The sequence below is a fragment of the Notamacropus eugenii genome, chromosome 5 (assembly GCF_028372415.1).
Source record: "Notamacropus eugenii isolate mMacEug1 chromosome 5, mMacEug1.pri_v2, whole genome shotgun sequence".
Classification (NCBI taxonomy): Eukaryota; Metazoa; Chordata; class Mammalia; order Diprotodontia; family Macropodidae; genus Notamacropus; species Notamacropus eugenii.
In genome coordinates this window covers 179,056,489-179,072,341 of record NC_092876.1, presented here as the reverse complement: position 1 = coordinate 179,072,341, position 15,853 = coordinate 179,056,489, and the positions used below count along the sequence as shown (strand labels likewise).

General features: G+C 40.5%; 2 protein-coding genes across 3 annotated transcripts in view; one reads left to right on the top strand and one right to left on the bottom strand.

Annotated features, from left to right (window-relative positions):
* The window catches only part of LOC140507768 (uncharacterized), a 47,598-nt gene extending 33,278 nt beyond the window's left edge, over window positions 1-14,320 (bottom strand). Inside the window, exons 1-3 of the mRNA XM_072615697.1 lie at window positions 14,201-14,320; window positions 13,383-13,875; window positions 11,345-12,406 (exon numbers count right to left, since the gene is read on the bottom strand). Coding sequence (XP_072471798.1) covers window positions 12,261-12,406; window positions 13,383-13,875; window positions 14,201-14,320 — 759 coding nt within the window. The 3' untranslated portion in view covers window positions 11,345-12,260. The remainder of the gene's footprint in view (window positions 1-11,344; window positions 12,407-13,382; window positions 13,876-14,200) is intronic.
* The window catches only part of PRDM10 (PR/SET domain 10), a 139,108-nt gene continuing 135,656 nt past the window's right edge, over window positions 12,402-15,853 (top strand). For both annotated transcript variants that reach the window (XM_072611597.1, XM_072611596.1), the window contains exon 1: window positions 12,402-13,107. The gene's annotated coding sequence lies outside the window, so the exon portion shown is untranslated. The remainder of the gene's footprint in view (window positions 13,108-15,853) is intronic.

Below are 15,853 nucleotides of genomic sequence, written 5' to 3'. Positions count from 1 at the left end.
AGTTACTAATGATCTCTTAATTGACAAATCTAATGACCTTTTCTCAATTCTCATCTTCTTTGACCTCTCTTCTTTGACACTGTTGATCATGCTCTCCCGGATACTTTTTCCTTTCTAAATTTTCCTGATACCATTTTCCCCTCATTCTTATATCTATCTAACTGCTCCTTTTTAGTCTTCTTTGCCAGTTCTTCATGTCACATGCTATAAACATGGGTGTCACTCAACACTGTCTTTTCTGTCTAATAATCTAGAAGCAGTGACTAGGGTGCTGAGCTTCGAAGGAATATATGACTTCAAATCCAGCTTCAGATACTTAGCTATATGACTCTGGGAAAGTCATTTAACCTCTAGTTGCCTCTCTTTCCTTAACTGTAAAATGAGGATAATAATGACACCTACCTTGTAGGGTTTTTGTGAGGATCAATGAGATGTTTGAAAAAATTGCTTTTAGTATAGTGCCTGGCACAAAGTAGGGACTATATAGATGCTTATTTCTTTCCCTTTCCCTACTCTTTCTCTTTTTTGTTTGATTTTTACTATTTTACTTCATGATTTTATTATCAGTTCCCTTTGGTTCAATTATTATCTCTATTTAGATGATTCCCAGATATATATATATATATATATATATATGTACATATATATACATGTACACACATACACATATTTCCATTTCTCTCTCTCTCTCTGTCTGTCTCCATCCTTAGCATCTTTACTAAATTATAGTTATACATCTTCAACTACTCTTTAGACATTTCAAAATCAACCTATCCAAAACAGAACTCATTTTCTTTCCCCGTTAAATCTTCCTCACTTCTGAACTTTCTTATTAATATTAAGACTCCACAACCCTTCCAGTTACCCAAACTTACAAGCTTAGTGTCATCCTCTACTCACTCATTCACTCCACCCAATTCATTGTCAAATCTTGTCACTTCTACCTTCACAGCATATCTTGTACATTCCCCTTTCTATACAAGCACAAGGTTAGTTCAACTTCTTACCACCTCACACCAGTATTATTTCAATAGCTTTCTGTTTGTTCTACCTACCTCAAGTCTCCTTATTCCAATTTGTCACTAAGGTTGCTTTTCTGAGTACAGTCTGACCATGTCACACCTCGCCTTGCCTTTCACAACTAAATATGGAGATCTCTGGCACTTAAAACCCTTTATAGCCTGGTCATCTTTCCATCCTTCTTACTCCCTCTACTTACCCTGTAATCCAGCCACACTATCCTCCTTGCTGTTTTTCAAATGTGATGTTCCATGTCCAATCCCTATGCTTTCCCCTTGGCTTTCCCCCACACCTGGATTGCCTTGCCTCCTCACCTCCAACTCTTAGTTTTCTTCATTTCTTCAGGACTTGGATCAAATCCTGTCTTCTGCAAGAGCCTTTTCCCAGTCAGTCCAGCTACCAGTACTTTCTTTCATCTGACCTCATCTACCCTGTACGCATCTTATACTTACCTAGTTATTTATATGTTGTCTCTTTCATTCAGATGTGAATTCCTTGAGGGTAGGAACTTTTAAAAAACAATTTCCATTTATATCCCAGTTCCTACCACATACTAAATCCTTCGCAAGTGCTTTTGATTGACTGATTAACTAATAAAGACGGGGATCTCACCTCACACTTCTCAAAATGGTAGAGAGACAAAACACTGATGTAGTTAGTCACTGTTGACCTATTGAATGACAGGCACACTAATACACCATTGATGGAGATGTGAATAGGTCTAACTTCTGAAAAATAGTTTACAGCTATGTTAGAAAAGTGTCAACTATATGCCCAAAGAAATCAAAGAAAGATAAAAAAGATCTGTATATGCAAAAATATTGATTGCCATTCTTTTTGTGGTAGTCAAAAAAAATGGAAAATAAGAGAGTATCCTACTGGGGAATGGCTAAATGAATTGTTAAATGAATGTAATGGAATATTAACATACCATAAGGAATGATATACCATAAGAAATGGACTATTTCAGAGGAAACTAATAGGACCTACATGAACTGATGCAGAGTGAAGTGAAAATAACTAAGAGAACACTTTATATAACATTACAACATAATAAAGAGAAACAAGTTTGAAAGACTTTAAGACTCTTATCAATGAGATGGTAAGTGAAAGGATGAAGATGAAACATGCCACTCTTTTTTTAAAATTTTTCAGTGTTCCACAATCACTACCATACAACCTAGATTTTTTTCTTTCCCTCCCTCCCCTTCCCTCCCCCCTCCCTTTCCCCTCCCTCCCTGAGAGGGCATACAATTTTATATAGATTCTACACATACATTCCTGCTAAGTACATTTTCACCATAGTCATGTTGTATAGAAGAATTAAAATGAATGGGAGAAATCATATAACAAACCAAAACGTAATACAAAAGAAAATGATCTGCTACAATTTGTGATTTAGTTCCATAGTTTTTTCTCTGGATGTGGAAGGCATTCTGCCCTAAAAGACCACTGAGAATTTTTTAAGTCCTTGCATTGCAGTGAAGTTCTAAGTCTACCAGAAAAAACTCTCACACACTGTGGTCGTTGCTGTGCACAAAGTTCTCCTGGTTCTGCTCCTTTCACTCAGCATCAGTTCATTTAAGTCTTTCCAGGCCTCTCTGAAGTCTTCTTGTTCATCATTTCTTATAGCACAATAGTATTCCATTACATTCATATAGCATAATTTATTCAGCCATTCCCCAGTTGATGGGCATCCCCTTGATTTCTAGTTTTTGACCACCACAAAGAGTGCTGCTATAAATATTTTTGTACATGTGGGACCCTTTCCCATTTTTATGATCTCCTGGGGATACAGTCCTAGGAGCGCTATTGCTGGGTCATGCCACTCATTTTACTGAAGAAAGATGATGAACTTAAGATAAAGAGATACATTTTTGGACACCACCAATTGTTGGTCAGTCATACACTATGGAAATTTCTTTTGCCATTATTGAAGGGTTAATTTTTTAAAAATTTGCTCAATGTAGAGGGTTGGCTTGGGGAGTGGAAAGGACAAGTGAATAAACAAATATTTTTAGAAGTGCCAAACTATTCATATCCTCTGATTCAGCAATAAAAATAAAGATTTAGTTATATCTGGAACTTTCCCCTGTCTTTGACCTGTAAAATGGTTCAGAATACAGAATGAGACATTTTGGTGGGAAATGGCCAATGCGGAAATTTGTTTTGCTTAATTATATATGTCTGGTTTGTTTTTTTCTTTCTTAATAGGAGTAGAGATAGGAGTGAGTTTCAGTTTCCTCATCTACAAAAATAAAGGGGTTGAATATATGAGGAGTAGTCTCTATCTCTCCATTTCTTAATTATATTTTTAATCAGTAAAAATGTTCCTTTTCTCATTTCCACCTCCACCCCCAATTGAAAAAGAAAAAACTTCAAAAATTGAAACCTTTATTACAGACATGTATAGTTAAGCAAAACAAATTTCCACATTGACCATTTCCCCTCAAAATGTCTCATTCTGCTGTCTGAGTCCTTTACTTCTCAATCAGGAAGTGGGTAACATTTCATCATGAGTCTTTCTAAAACCGTGGTTCATCATTATGCTGTTCCCAGTTCCAAAGCTTCTCAAAATTGTTTGTCTTTGCAATTTTTTTTGTCATTGTATAGATTGTTCTCCTGGGTTCTGCTCAATTCATTCTGCATTAGTTCACAAAGTTTTCCTAGGTTTCTCTACATTATTTTTCTTCCTCTCTCTCAGCACAGTAGTATTTTATCACATCTACATGGCATAACTTGTTCAGATATTCCTCAATTGATAGGCATCTCTTCAGTTTATAATTCTTTGCCTCTCCAAAAAGAGATGCTTTAAGTATTTTATATACTCTAGCATTTGCTTTGCTTAGCACTGATCTACCCTCTCATATTCCTTCATCTCTCTTCTTACCTTTGCTTCTTATTTCCTTTTATAGTAAATTATATTTCTGAACTCGTGTGTGTGTGTGTGTGTGTGTGTGTGTGTGTGTATGTGTGTATTCTTGCTTTCTTTGACTGGCTCAGAAGACAGTTCAGTTCAAGTGTTATCTGCTTTCCTATTCTTATCTCTTTGTTTGTACAGATTCTACTTGAACACCCTGACAATGTGAGATAAGTTCCCCCATTTTTCCTTTTCCTTCCCCCCCCCCACATTGTGTATCTCACTTTCCCTCCCTTTCTATTTTTCTTTTAAAATGATCAAAACTTAACAAAATCCTCCTTGCTTCTGAATCTACTCCTTGCTCAGTACATAAGCCCAAACTGCTCACCTTGGAATGCCACCTCTAAGCACAGGTCCCCTCTTCAGTTCACCCTGAATCTGTGATGCAGAATTGGAGGCAGGCAACCTATAACTGAACCCTACCCTTGTTACTTACTGGCTTTGTGACCTCAGGTACACTTGACCTTCCTGAGCCTTAGTTTCTTCATCTGTAAAATGAGGGAGTTGAAATAGATGGCCTCTGAGATTCTTCCCTGCCCTCATTCTATGAGTTCATGATTGTAGGCTCAGAAGTACCTTCCACCTCTAGTTTTGTGATCCTTTGAGCTAATTTCTGACTCTTTCTTCAAGCCAATGGGATCCTTAGATGCCTTGTGTCAATTACTTAGACTTCAGTCCATTTAAGATTTAGGACTATTCTGCTTTGGTCTTTGTATTCCTAGCACCTGGTACCATGCTAATTGCAACCCTTAGGGATTCCTTCCTTCTTTTCCTTCCAATTATCTAGACATCATTGATTTGGCTAGGATGGTAATTTTTAAAGTGTTCTGGTAATGTACAAAGATAATTTTTTTTTGGACTATGTGTATGATTTCTTCCATGTAGGGGACTCTCAGTATGGAAACTCTTTCCACCAATATAGATCAGTCATTTTTCTGCAATCTATGTAGTCTAAGAGGAGCAGTTTTTCAAAATGTGGTCCTTCATCTCTCAGGTTACAGCATCAAAGCTATTTTCATAACAATACTAAGATATTATTTGCTTATTTAAAAAAAGAAGACAGAGACAGTTATTGTGAGAAAAAAGAGAGATGGCAGTAGAGAAAGATGAGAGAATGAGAAAGGAAAGAGGGAGGTAGAGAGGAGAGAAAAAGAGAGCGAGAGAGAAAGAGAAAGGAATAGAAAGGGAAAAAGGAGAGAGGGAGAATGAAAGGGATGGAGAGAAAGGGAGAGAGAGGACAAATTTACTAGGTTTTAAGAGAGGAAGAAAGAGAGGGAGAAAGATAAGAGGACAGGTTAATGAGGTTTTGAAATTATAAATGTGAATTGTCTTGTTCACATCCTGCTGTTCACTTATGTCATTGGTTTTAGAGTAAGTCATCAACAATTACTAATGTCTTTTGAAATTCTGGGTTTTTCTTTAACCACCTACAACCTGGTTTCCAGGCATATATTCTTTCAATTAATGCCACTCCCCTCCCCCCAATCCTATTAATCTTTAAGATTCATTTTTCACCACTTCCATAAAGTCTTCACTGATAGCTCTGATTCATTGTGGTCTTTGATTCTCAACTTCTTACCCACTTCTTTTCCAAAGCTTAACATTAAAAAAAACTAGTATCTTGACAACTGGTCCCATCACTTCGTGGCAAAAGAGAGAGAAGCGGAAGTAGAGTCAGATTTTATATTCTTGGGCTCAAAGATCTTTGTAGACAGTGACTTGCCCCCATGAAATTAAAAGATGCTTGCTCCTTGGAAGGAAAGCTATAGCAAATCTGGACAGCAAACTGAAAAGCAGAGACATCACCTTGCCAGCAAAGGTCCATATAGTCAAAGTTATGATTTTTCCAGTAGCAATGAATGGCTATGAAAGTTGGATTATAAGGAAAGCTGAGCACTGCAGAATCAACACTTTTGAACTGTGCAGCTGGAGGACTTTTGAGAGTCCCTTGGATAGCAAGGATATTAAATAAGTCAATACTTAAAGAGATTAATTGAGACAAATACTGAAGCTGAAGCTTAAATACTTTGATCACATAATAAGAAGACAGAACTCACTGGAAAATACCCTCATGTTGGGAAAGATTGAAGGCAAAAGGAAAAGGAGTCAGCAGAGTATGAGATTGATAGATAGTATCATGGAAATAATGAACATGAACTTGGACAGACTTTGAGAGATCATGGAGGATAGAAGGGCCTGGCATGCTAAGGCTGATGGGATTATGAAGAGTTGGACACCACTGAATGACTAAACAATAACAACAAAACCTTTGGTTATGCTCAATTTAATACAGTCTTTGTAATATCCTCTAAAAGTTTCATATGTATGACTTTTATTTCCTCCAACAAGATTATATGTTTCTCAAGGGCAGGCACCCTTCCAATAATTGCCCTATAATTCCATCAAATTGATAAAATAACTTTATACCTCCTAAAGGACTAAGAAGTATAAACCCTTCTTTATGCTTCCTTTAGAGGCTATAAATATGTCACTCCAGTTTTGTACCCTTTATAATACCCTTTACAATATCCAAAAGGCTCACTCAAAATTCAAAGCTGTGATATCCTTTACAAAGTTCAAATTGTATTGGCAGAATTTGTTTCTGTTATTTTACATTCTGCATACTTAGCAAGCAAGTTGGGGGAAAGAGGAGAAGGGAACACTAATTTATTAAGTGATTACTATGTTCCAGGCATTGTACAAATTACAAATATATCACATTCGATCCACATGCCAACTCTGTGAGGTAGGTAAAGTTACCATCTCCATTTTACAAGGATAAAAGACAAAAAAGTTAAGTAACTTTACCCAAGGTCAAACAGCAAGTAAATATTGAAGCCAGATATGAACTTAGGTCTTCCTGCCTCTAAGCCCTGCCTTCTATCCACTGATGTATCACCAATGCTTAACATTGTACTCTTCACACAGCAGGGATTAGATTCACCTGATCTGGCACTTGGGTATAGGAGAAAGTTTTCTGGATTTAGTAGCCTCTCCATACCCATGTGACTTTGCTTACACCATTTAACCTCTATGGGCCTTAGTTTCTTCATCTAAAAAATGAGGGGGTTGGACCACATGGCCTCTAAAATCCCTTTCAACTCTAAGTAGATGATCCTATGAACCATTTTCTCACTGCACTTTGTATATATTTTGTATTTTCTTGCCTGCATGCATTTGCTCTTTTAATAGAATATAAGTTTCCTGAGGGCTGTGACTATTTTGGATTTTTTTTTTTGCCTTTATATCTCTACCACAGTGTCTGGTTTTTAGTAGGTACTAATAAATGTTTTTTGAATTGAATTGAAAATGATCTGGGTAACTGAAGGCAGGTTAGCAAAATATAAAGTTGTTTTTAAGGGACCCCAAATGTTCTGTAAATGTCCTCTGGTTGGTACCTGATCCCACACATAGTATTTAATAGTTTTTTTTTCTTCTGCAATGAAATAATAGTTTATTTAATTAGAATCTGGGGACCACTCCATTAGTGTGTCTTCCAAAGCAGTGCAATTTTCCTATTCACTCTGGTGGTATTTTATTTTTTCATGACAAATGGAAGCAGGTGAGAAAGTGAGAAAGATGAGGTGTTTGTTTTCCCAAGATGGATCATTGACCTGGAATTTTTTGAGAGGTCTTACTTTGATGGGGAAGAATACTAGGATATAACTTAGAAGATATGGGGGGAAATCTGGGCTACTGGGCAGAAGGTCTGACAAGAGAACTTTCTTTTTTCTTCAACTGTAAAATGGGTATAATAACTGCTCTATGAACCTATGAGTGCTTAAGTAAGGTATAAAATAGCTAAAATTTTAAAAAGTAAAATTGCTAAATAGAATGTAATACTCCCAATAAGTCATATTATACTATCATATGTAATTACACAGAGAAAATTTAATTTTTAAAAATTTATTTCATTTTTTGCTCAAAGTGACATTTTATTATTCAATTTTTATGGTCCATATTTATGGCTGTGGTACATTTATAAATATTAGGGAAAAAAATAAAATCTTAAGTCTCAGTACCATTGTCAACCATTATGATATGCTAATTTGGGGCAGGGCTTAAGAGAGTGAGAGAACTATGAAAGCCAACAAGTATACCTCCCCCGAAATTCCAGAATTAGAATAAAGAGAAATCAGTATAGTGGAAAGAAAATGAATCAGTCAGGATCCTAATACTTACTAACCCTGTCTGATGATGAGAAATTAGCTCTCTCAGTCCCTGAGATATTATAAATATATTATATATTATAAATATAAATATTATAAAATATGTACCCTGCAAGCTCCACAGGATTGTTGCAAGGAAGTTATCTTGCAAACACTGAAATACCATAGAAATGTATTTTTATTATTATTGATGTTAGCTGACCTCAGAAATTAAAGCAGTTCTGATATTTGGAGATTATAGCAGAGACTGCATTCCTTCTACTGACAATCACCAATGGAGATTCTGATTCCTCACGTAACAATAAACATTTACTTAGCTATCAGACATTTTTCTATATTATAATTAGTGTTTTATTCACCAATTAACAACAAGAGTAATTTGCTGAAAGAATCATTGTTAAAGCGACTACAGGAAAACTCTCCCCACACAGTGATTTGTATATTTTCATCTTACTATACATATATGGTTAAAGAAAAGGTAAGCAACCCATGGAAGAAGTGACAGTGAGTACGGGAAGCTTTCAATAGTACATTACTACCTTAACCAGAGACAATTTTAAATTAGTAGGTCTTATTCTTGAATCAAGTTTTTTGGGTACACAGTGTTAGAAGTCTCTGTGTTGGTCAGTTTTTCTCAAGGGGCTCTCTTTGTTACAAGGGATATGCTCATTTGAGCTGTAGCAACTTCTTTCTTTTCTGTTATTTATTTTATTTTTATTTATTTGTTTTCAGTTTTCTATAATCACCTCCATAAGTCTTAGATTTTCTCCTCTTCTCCCCTTTCCCTCCCCAAGACAGCATGCAATCTTATAGGGGTCCTACACATACATTCTTATTATATACATCTTCATATTAGTCATGTTGCATAGAAGAATTAAAATGGGAGAAACCATGAGAAAAACCAAACCAAACCAAACCAAAACATAACACAAGAGAAAATAGTCTGCTCATTTTGCGTTCCAATTCCATTGTCCTTTCTCTGGATGTGGATGGCATTTTGCCTCGAGTCCTTTGGGAATGTTTTAGATCCTTGTATTGCTGTGAAGGGCCAGGTCTACCAGAAAAATTCCTCGTACATTGTGATTGTTACTGTGTACAATGTTTTCCTGATTCTGCTCATTTCACTCAGCATCATTTCATATAAGTCTTTCCAAGTGTTTCTGAAATCTGAAATCTATTTCTTATAGTACAATAGTATTCCATTATACTCACATACTACAACTTGTTCAGCCATTCCCCAATGAATGGGCATTCCCTCAATTTCCAGTTCTTGGCCATCACAAAGAGAGCTGCTATAAATATTTTTGTACATGTGGGACCTTTTCCCATTTTTATGATCTCTTGGGGATACAGCCTTAGAAGCAGTACTGCTGGGTCAAAGGGTATGCACATTCTTGTAGCTCTTTGGGCATAGTTCCAAATTGCTTTCCAGAATGGTTGGATCAGCTCACAACTCCACCAACAATGAATTAGTGTTCCAATTCTCCCACATCTTCTCCAGCATTTATCATCTTGCTGTTTTGTCATGTTGGCCAATCTTATAGGTGTGATGTGGTTCCTCAAAGTTGTTTTGATTTGCATCTCTCTAATCACTATTGATTAGAGCATTTTTTCATATGACTATAGATAGCTTTAATTTCTTCTTCTGAAAACTGCCTGCTTATATCCTTTGATCATTTACCAACTGCAGAATGACTTGTACTCTTATAAATTTGACTGAGTTCTCTATTTTAGAAATGAGGCCTTTATCACAGACACTAGTTGTAAAAATTCTTTCCCAGTTTTCTGCTTCCCTCTTAACCTTGGTTGCATTAGGTTTGTTTATGCAAAAACTTTTCAATTTAATGTAATCAAAATTATCCATTTTGCATTTCATAATATTCTCTATCTCGTTTGGTCATAAATTTCTCCATTCTCCATAAATCTGACAAATACACTATCCCTTGCTCCCCTAATTTGTTTATAGTATCAGCCTTTATACCTAGATTGTGTACCCATTCACTTTATTCCTGTGTACAGTGTCAGGCATTGGTCTATGCCCAGTTTCAGCCCAGTTTTATCCAGTTTTCCCAGCAGTTTTTGTCAAAATCTCCCAGACTCTTATTGACTCTAGGATCAAATGTCATTTTATTTTTATATTATTTTAAAATTTGTATTTTATGTAATTTTTATGTTGTACCCAATTATTAGTACACAAATATAATTTATAAATAAGTATAAATATCATGGATGAATACTCAACTTTTTTTTTCTGATGAGGTATATGATCCAAAAAGTTTGGAGAAATGTGATAAATTACCTTTAATTCTCTAAAGTGGGGGCTGTGCTATGATCCCAAGTGGTATGTGATCAACCAATCTGAGGGTGGGAAGATGGATTTCATCCCATCCTCCCTTTGATAACCAATCCATTCATAGAGCATATCACCAAGGTGGCCACATCTACTTCAACTTTCTCCTACTCCAGTCTCTCTGTTATGCAAGCTTCTAACTTTCCCCATTCTGAGTCTGGAGTTGGTTAGTCCCTCTTAGCAATTATAATATGATGATTATTGGGTACCTACAGCTGCAGTTGTGCAGATATCACAGGGAAAATTCCTGCTCCTACCTCTAGCATACTCATTCCCTCCTCCCCATGCCATTTCATGGCTTCAGCATTCACTCCTGGAGAGCAGTGGCTGGTGAGTAAGAGCCCCATTTCTCACTTCCTCTTTCCTTTTAAGACATGACAGAAAAAGTTGCTTAGGAGTATCAGGCATGGATGAGTTGCAGTCTGAATTGAGGACCTCTTTACTGTCCCCAAACTCACCTCTACAATAAGTCAACAAGCATTGGGGAAGTGATTCATCTAAATTCTGTGGATACAAAGTTAGGTTAAAAGAGGCTGTGACTTTAAGGAACAGACAACCCAATGGGGTGAGACAACATGCACACCACAATGTACAAAAGGACATATACATGACAAATAAATTGGAAGTTAGCTCAGATTGAAGGCAATAGCATTAAGAAAGACTTACTGTAGAAGGTAGGATTTTAGCTGTAATCTGAAGGAAGCCCTAGGCTTTCTTGACATGAGTAACTACCAGTGAAAATGCAGTCAGAAGGGAGGGGAAGCATAATGGAATAATGGGTAAGAAGACTGGAAAGGGAAGAAGGGGCTATGTTATCAAAGTCTTTAAAAACCAAACAAAATTTTACATTTGATCTTGGAAGCAATGTCATTCTTTTGAACTCACCTATTACCATCAAGGGCACCTCCTTCCCTCCAAGTCACAGAAATTCACAAACTTATTCTCCCCTCCACGTGTCCAAGAAATTGTCAAATATTGTCATTTCTTCTTTCACTATGGACAGGGCCATCACTCCAGTACAGCCCCTCTCCTGGAATATTACAATAACCTCTTACTTGGTCTTCCTGTCCCCAGTCTCCCTTCTCTTTGGGGCAGCTGGGTGGTGCAGTGGATAGAGCACCAGTGCAGGAGTCAGGAGGACCTGAGTTCAAATCTCACCTCAGACACTGGACACTCACTAGTTGTGTGACCTTGGGCAAGTCACTTAACCCCAGTTGAATCATCCTGGGTCATCTCCAGTCATCCTGATGAATGTCTGGTCGCTGGATTCAGATGGCTCTGGAGGAGAAGTGAGGCTGGTGACCTGAACAGCCCTGCCTCACTCAGAACAAAGTCAAGTGCAAGTCAGGTCATCGTTTCTCTGAACACTCTCCTCTCTCCAGCCTATTCTCTACACAGCTACAATAATATTCCTAAACTGTAGGTTTAAACCTGCAGTGGCCATTCATTTTATTACAGCCTTTTAAAGTTTCTTTAAGTTTAATAATGTGACATTATCCGTATGGTGGGATGTGAACTTGTAAATAAGTAAAGTAGGGGTTAGAATTAAACATTAAAAAAGAATGTACCTTAGTCCATGTAAATTAAGTAAACAAACATACTGGAGGGTCATACTAATTTTTTTTTTTTGCTGATGGGGTACAAAAATTAAAAGACAAATGAGAACCACTGTTGTAAACGACCAGAACAGGAGGACGATGGAGGGGACAAGAGGAGCAGGAGGCAAAGGAGACGCTCCGTCCTCGAGGCAGGGACGGGAGGGCCACGAGAGGCTCACTTTCCCTCCGCAGGAAGGCTGTTTTCATGCAGTAAAAGTGGTGACTCCAAGAGCGGGACCCGAGGAGCCCGGCCCCCACCTCCGCCACCGCGGGCGGACACTCCAGCATGCCCGACTCCCTCCTGGGCATCGGAGGCGTTGGAGATGGTCACGTGGAAGAGGCCAAGTCTCTGAAAGCGTGAATGAACTCATCAGCCCAGCAGAATACCCAGGGAGTCCCTACAACGCTCGCGGAGCGCAGATGGTCCCGTCGAGGTGACGGATCGCTGGGGGAGGGGGTGGGGCAGGTAAACTTCCCCTCTTCTCCCGTTCTCCTAGAGAGCAGCCCCGGCCCCAGGCCACGAGGACAGAAGACTCCGGGACTCGGGGAGAAGCCGAGTTTGCGGCCCGGCGACGGAAGCTCTGTCCCACCCGCCGAAGAGAGGCGTCCTCTGATTGGTTCCCGGTGCAAACGAAGCCCTCCACCACCACCCACTCGCTCCTCGATTGGTTCTTCTATTAACCGCAGAGCCCTGAGAAAAGAGGCCTTTGGCCATTGAGCTCCTGAATGACTCTTTTTTTGGCTTCTCCGCTGATCGAAGTTGGGTATCTCAGGAACTTCGCTATGACTATTAAATCCGGGTCTGTCTGTGTGGCCCAGCAGTACCCGCCTCAAGGCCTTGCTGGGGGTTTACATAGTTCAGCCAATCACGTAACACCTGTCTCCGGTTGCCAGGCAGAGTATGCTAATGAGCCCCCGCCCGGTCTGCAGCTCCCACTCTGCGGCGGGAAGAACCACCTGGAGGCGGCGGGGGGGGTTTGGTTTCCATCACCCCTGGGGAGAACGGATCGGGGACCCACCGGCTAGTTGGCTCCCCTCACCCCACATCGTGTAAGTACCCAGGGGACCAAGGGAACGGGCTAACTCGGGGCTCAGAGCACCCTGTGGACAGGGAGGGTGTTTAGCCTCTGCTTAGTCCCACCCAAAATGGCGCCGAGCTCGTTCCGCGTCTCATAGCCCGGCCGGGGCCAACCGACCGCGGACCCGGGTGGGGGGGGGATTAATAGTAGGGGGGGAGAAATCCCGGCGGCACCGCCCGATGGTACAGTCCAGCCGGGGCTGGGACGAGGCACCTCACTCGGGGTGGGGGGTCAAACCAACTGCACCTTCTAGGGGGAAAGGGGTAGGAGCCCCGCAGGATCCCAGCCCCAGGGCGCCGCTCCGCTGGGGCCTGCGGCTCCCCTTCGCCCGTCGCTCTGCTGAATCACACCCTTTCCTTCGGCGACCACCGAGTCCCCGGCTCGTTCCCCCAGCCGCGCGCACCTCTCCTCCCCCTGCCCCGCATTGGTTGGGCCGGGACGGCGGTTGATCGCCCGGCCCCGACAGAGCTGTGGCGGTTGGGCGGGTGCGCGGCTGGGGCGCTGCCGGCGGCCGCTCGGGCCGCTCCGCTCGCCCTCCATGCGGCGAGGCCTCGGGGGCCGGGGGCGGCGTGGGGGGGGCGGGAGCGCAGCTACCCCGCCCGTTCGCCTGCCATGGCGGGGCCGGGAGGGCTTCGCTCGGTGGGCAGTCAGGCGGAGGCGGCGGCTCCCTCGTTTTGGTCTTTGCGCCGGAGGCCCTGGCCTGGGCCGCGGCCTCACGCCCGCCGCTTGCTGCCGTGCCCTAACGGCCCGGCTTTCCGAGGGCGGTAGCTGTGGCCCTGCCGGAGGTTAGGACGGCCCTTAGCGCTGTAGGTAGCGGCAGTGTCGGAGGAGTGGGGGGAGGGGGGGGTCAAGTGGGGGTGGGTGGGGCTTAGGCGGAGTGCAGCGTGGGGTGGCACGCGGGCGTGGGAGCTTGGGTTTCTTTTGGGTTTGAAATTCCCTGCGGTGTGAAGTGCCAGTCCGGGAGCCCGCGGCCCTCCCAGCGTCTGTCGTGGAGGGTGGTGCTCCCATGCCGTCAAGTCGGAGGGCGCAGCTCACGAACCGTCTCCGGGTCCGTCTCCTCGTACCCGGCGCTGGACAAAGCGCGTCGGATCGAGTCGGGTCTTGGACCCTTTAGACCGCTGGGGTGTAGCGGAATGGTTGTGGGGTCCGGGGGCCGCGCTCATTCTAATGAATCTCGTGGCCATCTCGCGTACCAGTGTGTATATTTTAGCCCTGGAAGTTTAGCGTGTCTCATTGATCTTCATAGTTTATTAAAGTCCCATTAAATCCTCCTTCCCTGTCACCCCGTTTGACAGGATCCCTTCCTCCTCTGCTCTCCTGTGGTACTCAAGGTCTACCCAACTCATTTTACATGTAATTTTATACTGTCTGGTGACCTTTTTTTCTGCTTTTGTCTCGAACTGTTATTTAAATTTTTTTCACGTTTATACCTTGTGTATCCAATGAGATATTTAGACCCACAATTGTAAACTCATGGGTAGAGTTTTGCCTTTCCTAGGGCAACTATCCACTTGACTATTTTGCTAATAGTAGATGTTCAATGAGATGATTTAATATTGATGCTGGCATACCGTAAAGCTCCATGAATTGTAAGGATGCTGTTTAAACATTATCACTTCCCCAGGACCCCGAACTGCGCTCTCTGTTCGTTAAGGTGTTAAGAAATGTCAAAATGAACAAAATCTTTGATAAAGTGTTTGTTTAATAACTCTAACATTCCCTGGCTTTGTGACCTTGGGCAAGTCACTTAACACTTTTAAGCTTTAACACCTCAGCTGTTAGATGAGAATAGTAACACTTGCTTACCTTTTACATAATAGCATTTTAAGGCAAAGCATTTTGGAAATATTTTATCGTTACAATAATCCTGGGAAATCGGTGCTATTATTATTCCTATTTTACAGATAAGTAAACTGAAGCTGCAGATGAACTTGAATAAGGATCACTAGGTAAATGTCTGAGGGCCAAATTTGAACTAAATTCTTACACCACATCCAGCTAGCCCACTATCCATTGTACTACCCAGCTGCCTATGAGCAAAATACTTTGTAATCTTTAACATGCTATACACCTGTAGATAGAGATTTAACAGTTTGTGTTTTTTTTAAAAATTTAATCTTGTGGTTTAAAAAAAAATTTTTTTTTACTACTCTCCTAGCCTGACTACTCCAGAGGCTTTATTCACTTTTCATTTAGATCACTGGTTATAGAGTGCTTGATTATTTATTTAACATTTATTGAGGCACTGAAAGGTACTTGGGCATTTATTAAGCAGTATGTCACTATTATGGAATATATTACATAAAGTATAGTCCCTATTTTTAAAGAACCTAAAATGTTACCCGCTTATTTAAAAAATAGCGACTGAACAGATCTAAAGCATCAGTTAAGGTTTATTCTTAGTTGACTAACACTATTTCTCAGCCTCCATCTTATTTGCTACTTAACTTGCCTGGTGCGTTGTTTGTACAATATCAGCTACACACAGCATTGATTTGTAAAACTTAGAGATATGTCTGATTATTTCTTTTTTTTTTAATATTAATTTTATTTATTTTCAGTGTTCTACAATCACAACCATATAACTTAGATTTTTTTCCCCCTCCCTCCCCAAGACGGCATACAGTTTTATATAGGTTCTACACATACGTTCCTATTAAATATATTTTCACCATAGTCATGTTGTATAGAAGAATTAAAATGAATGAGAGAAATCA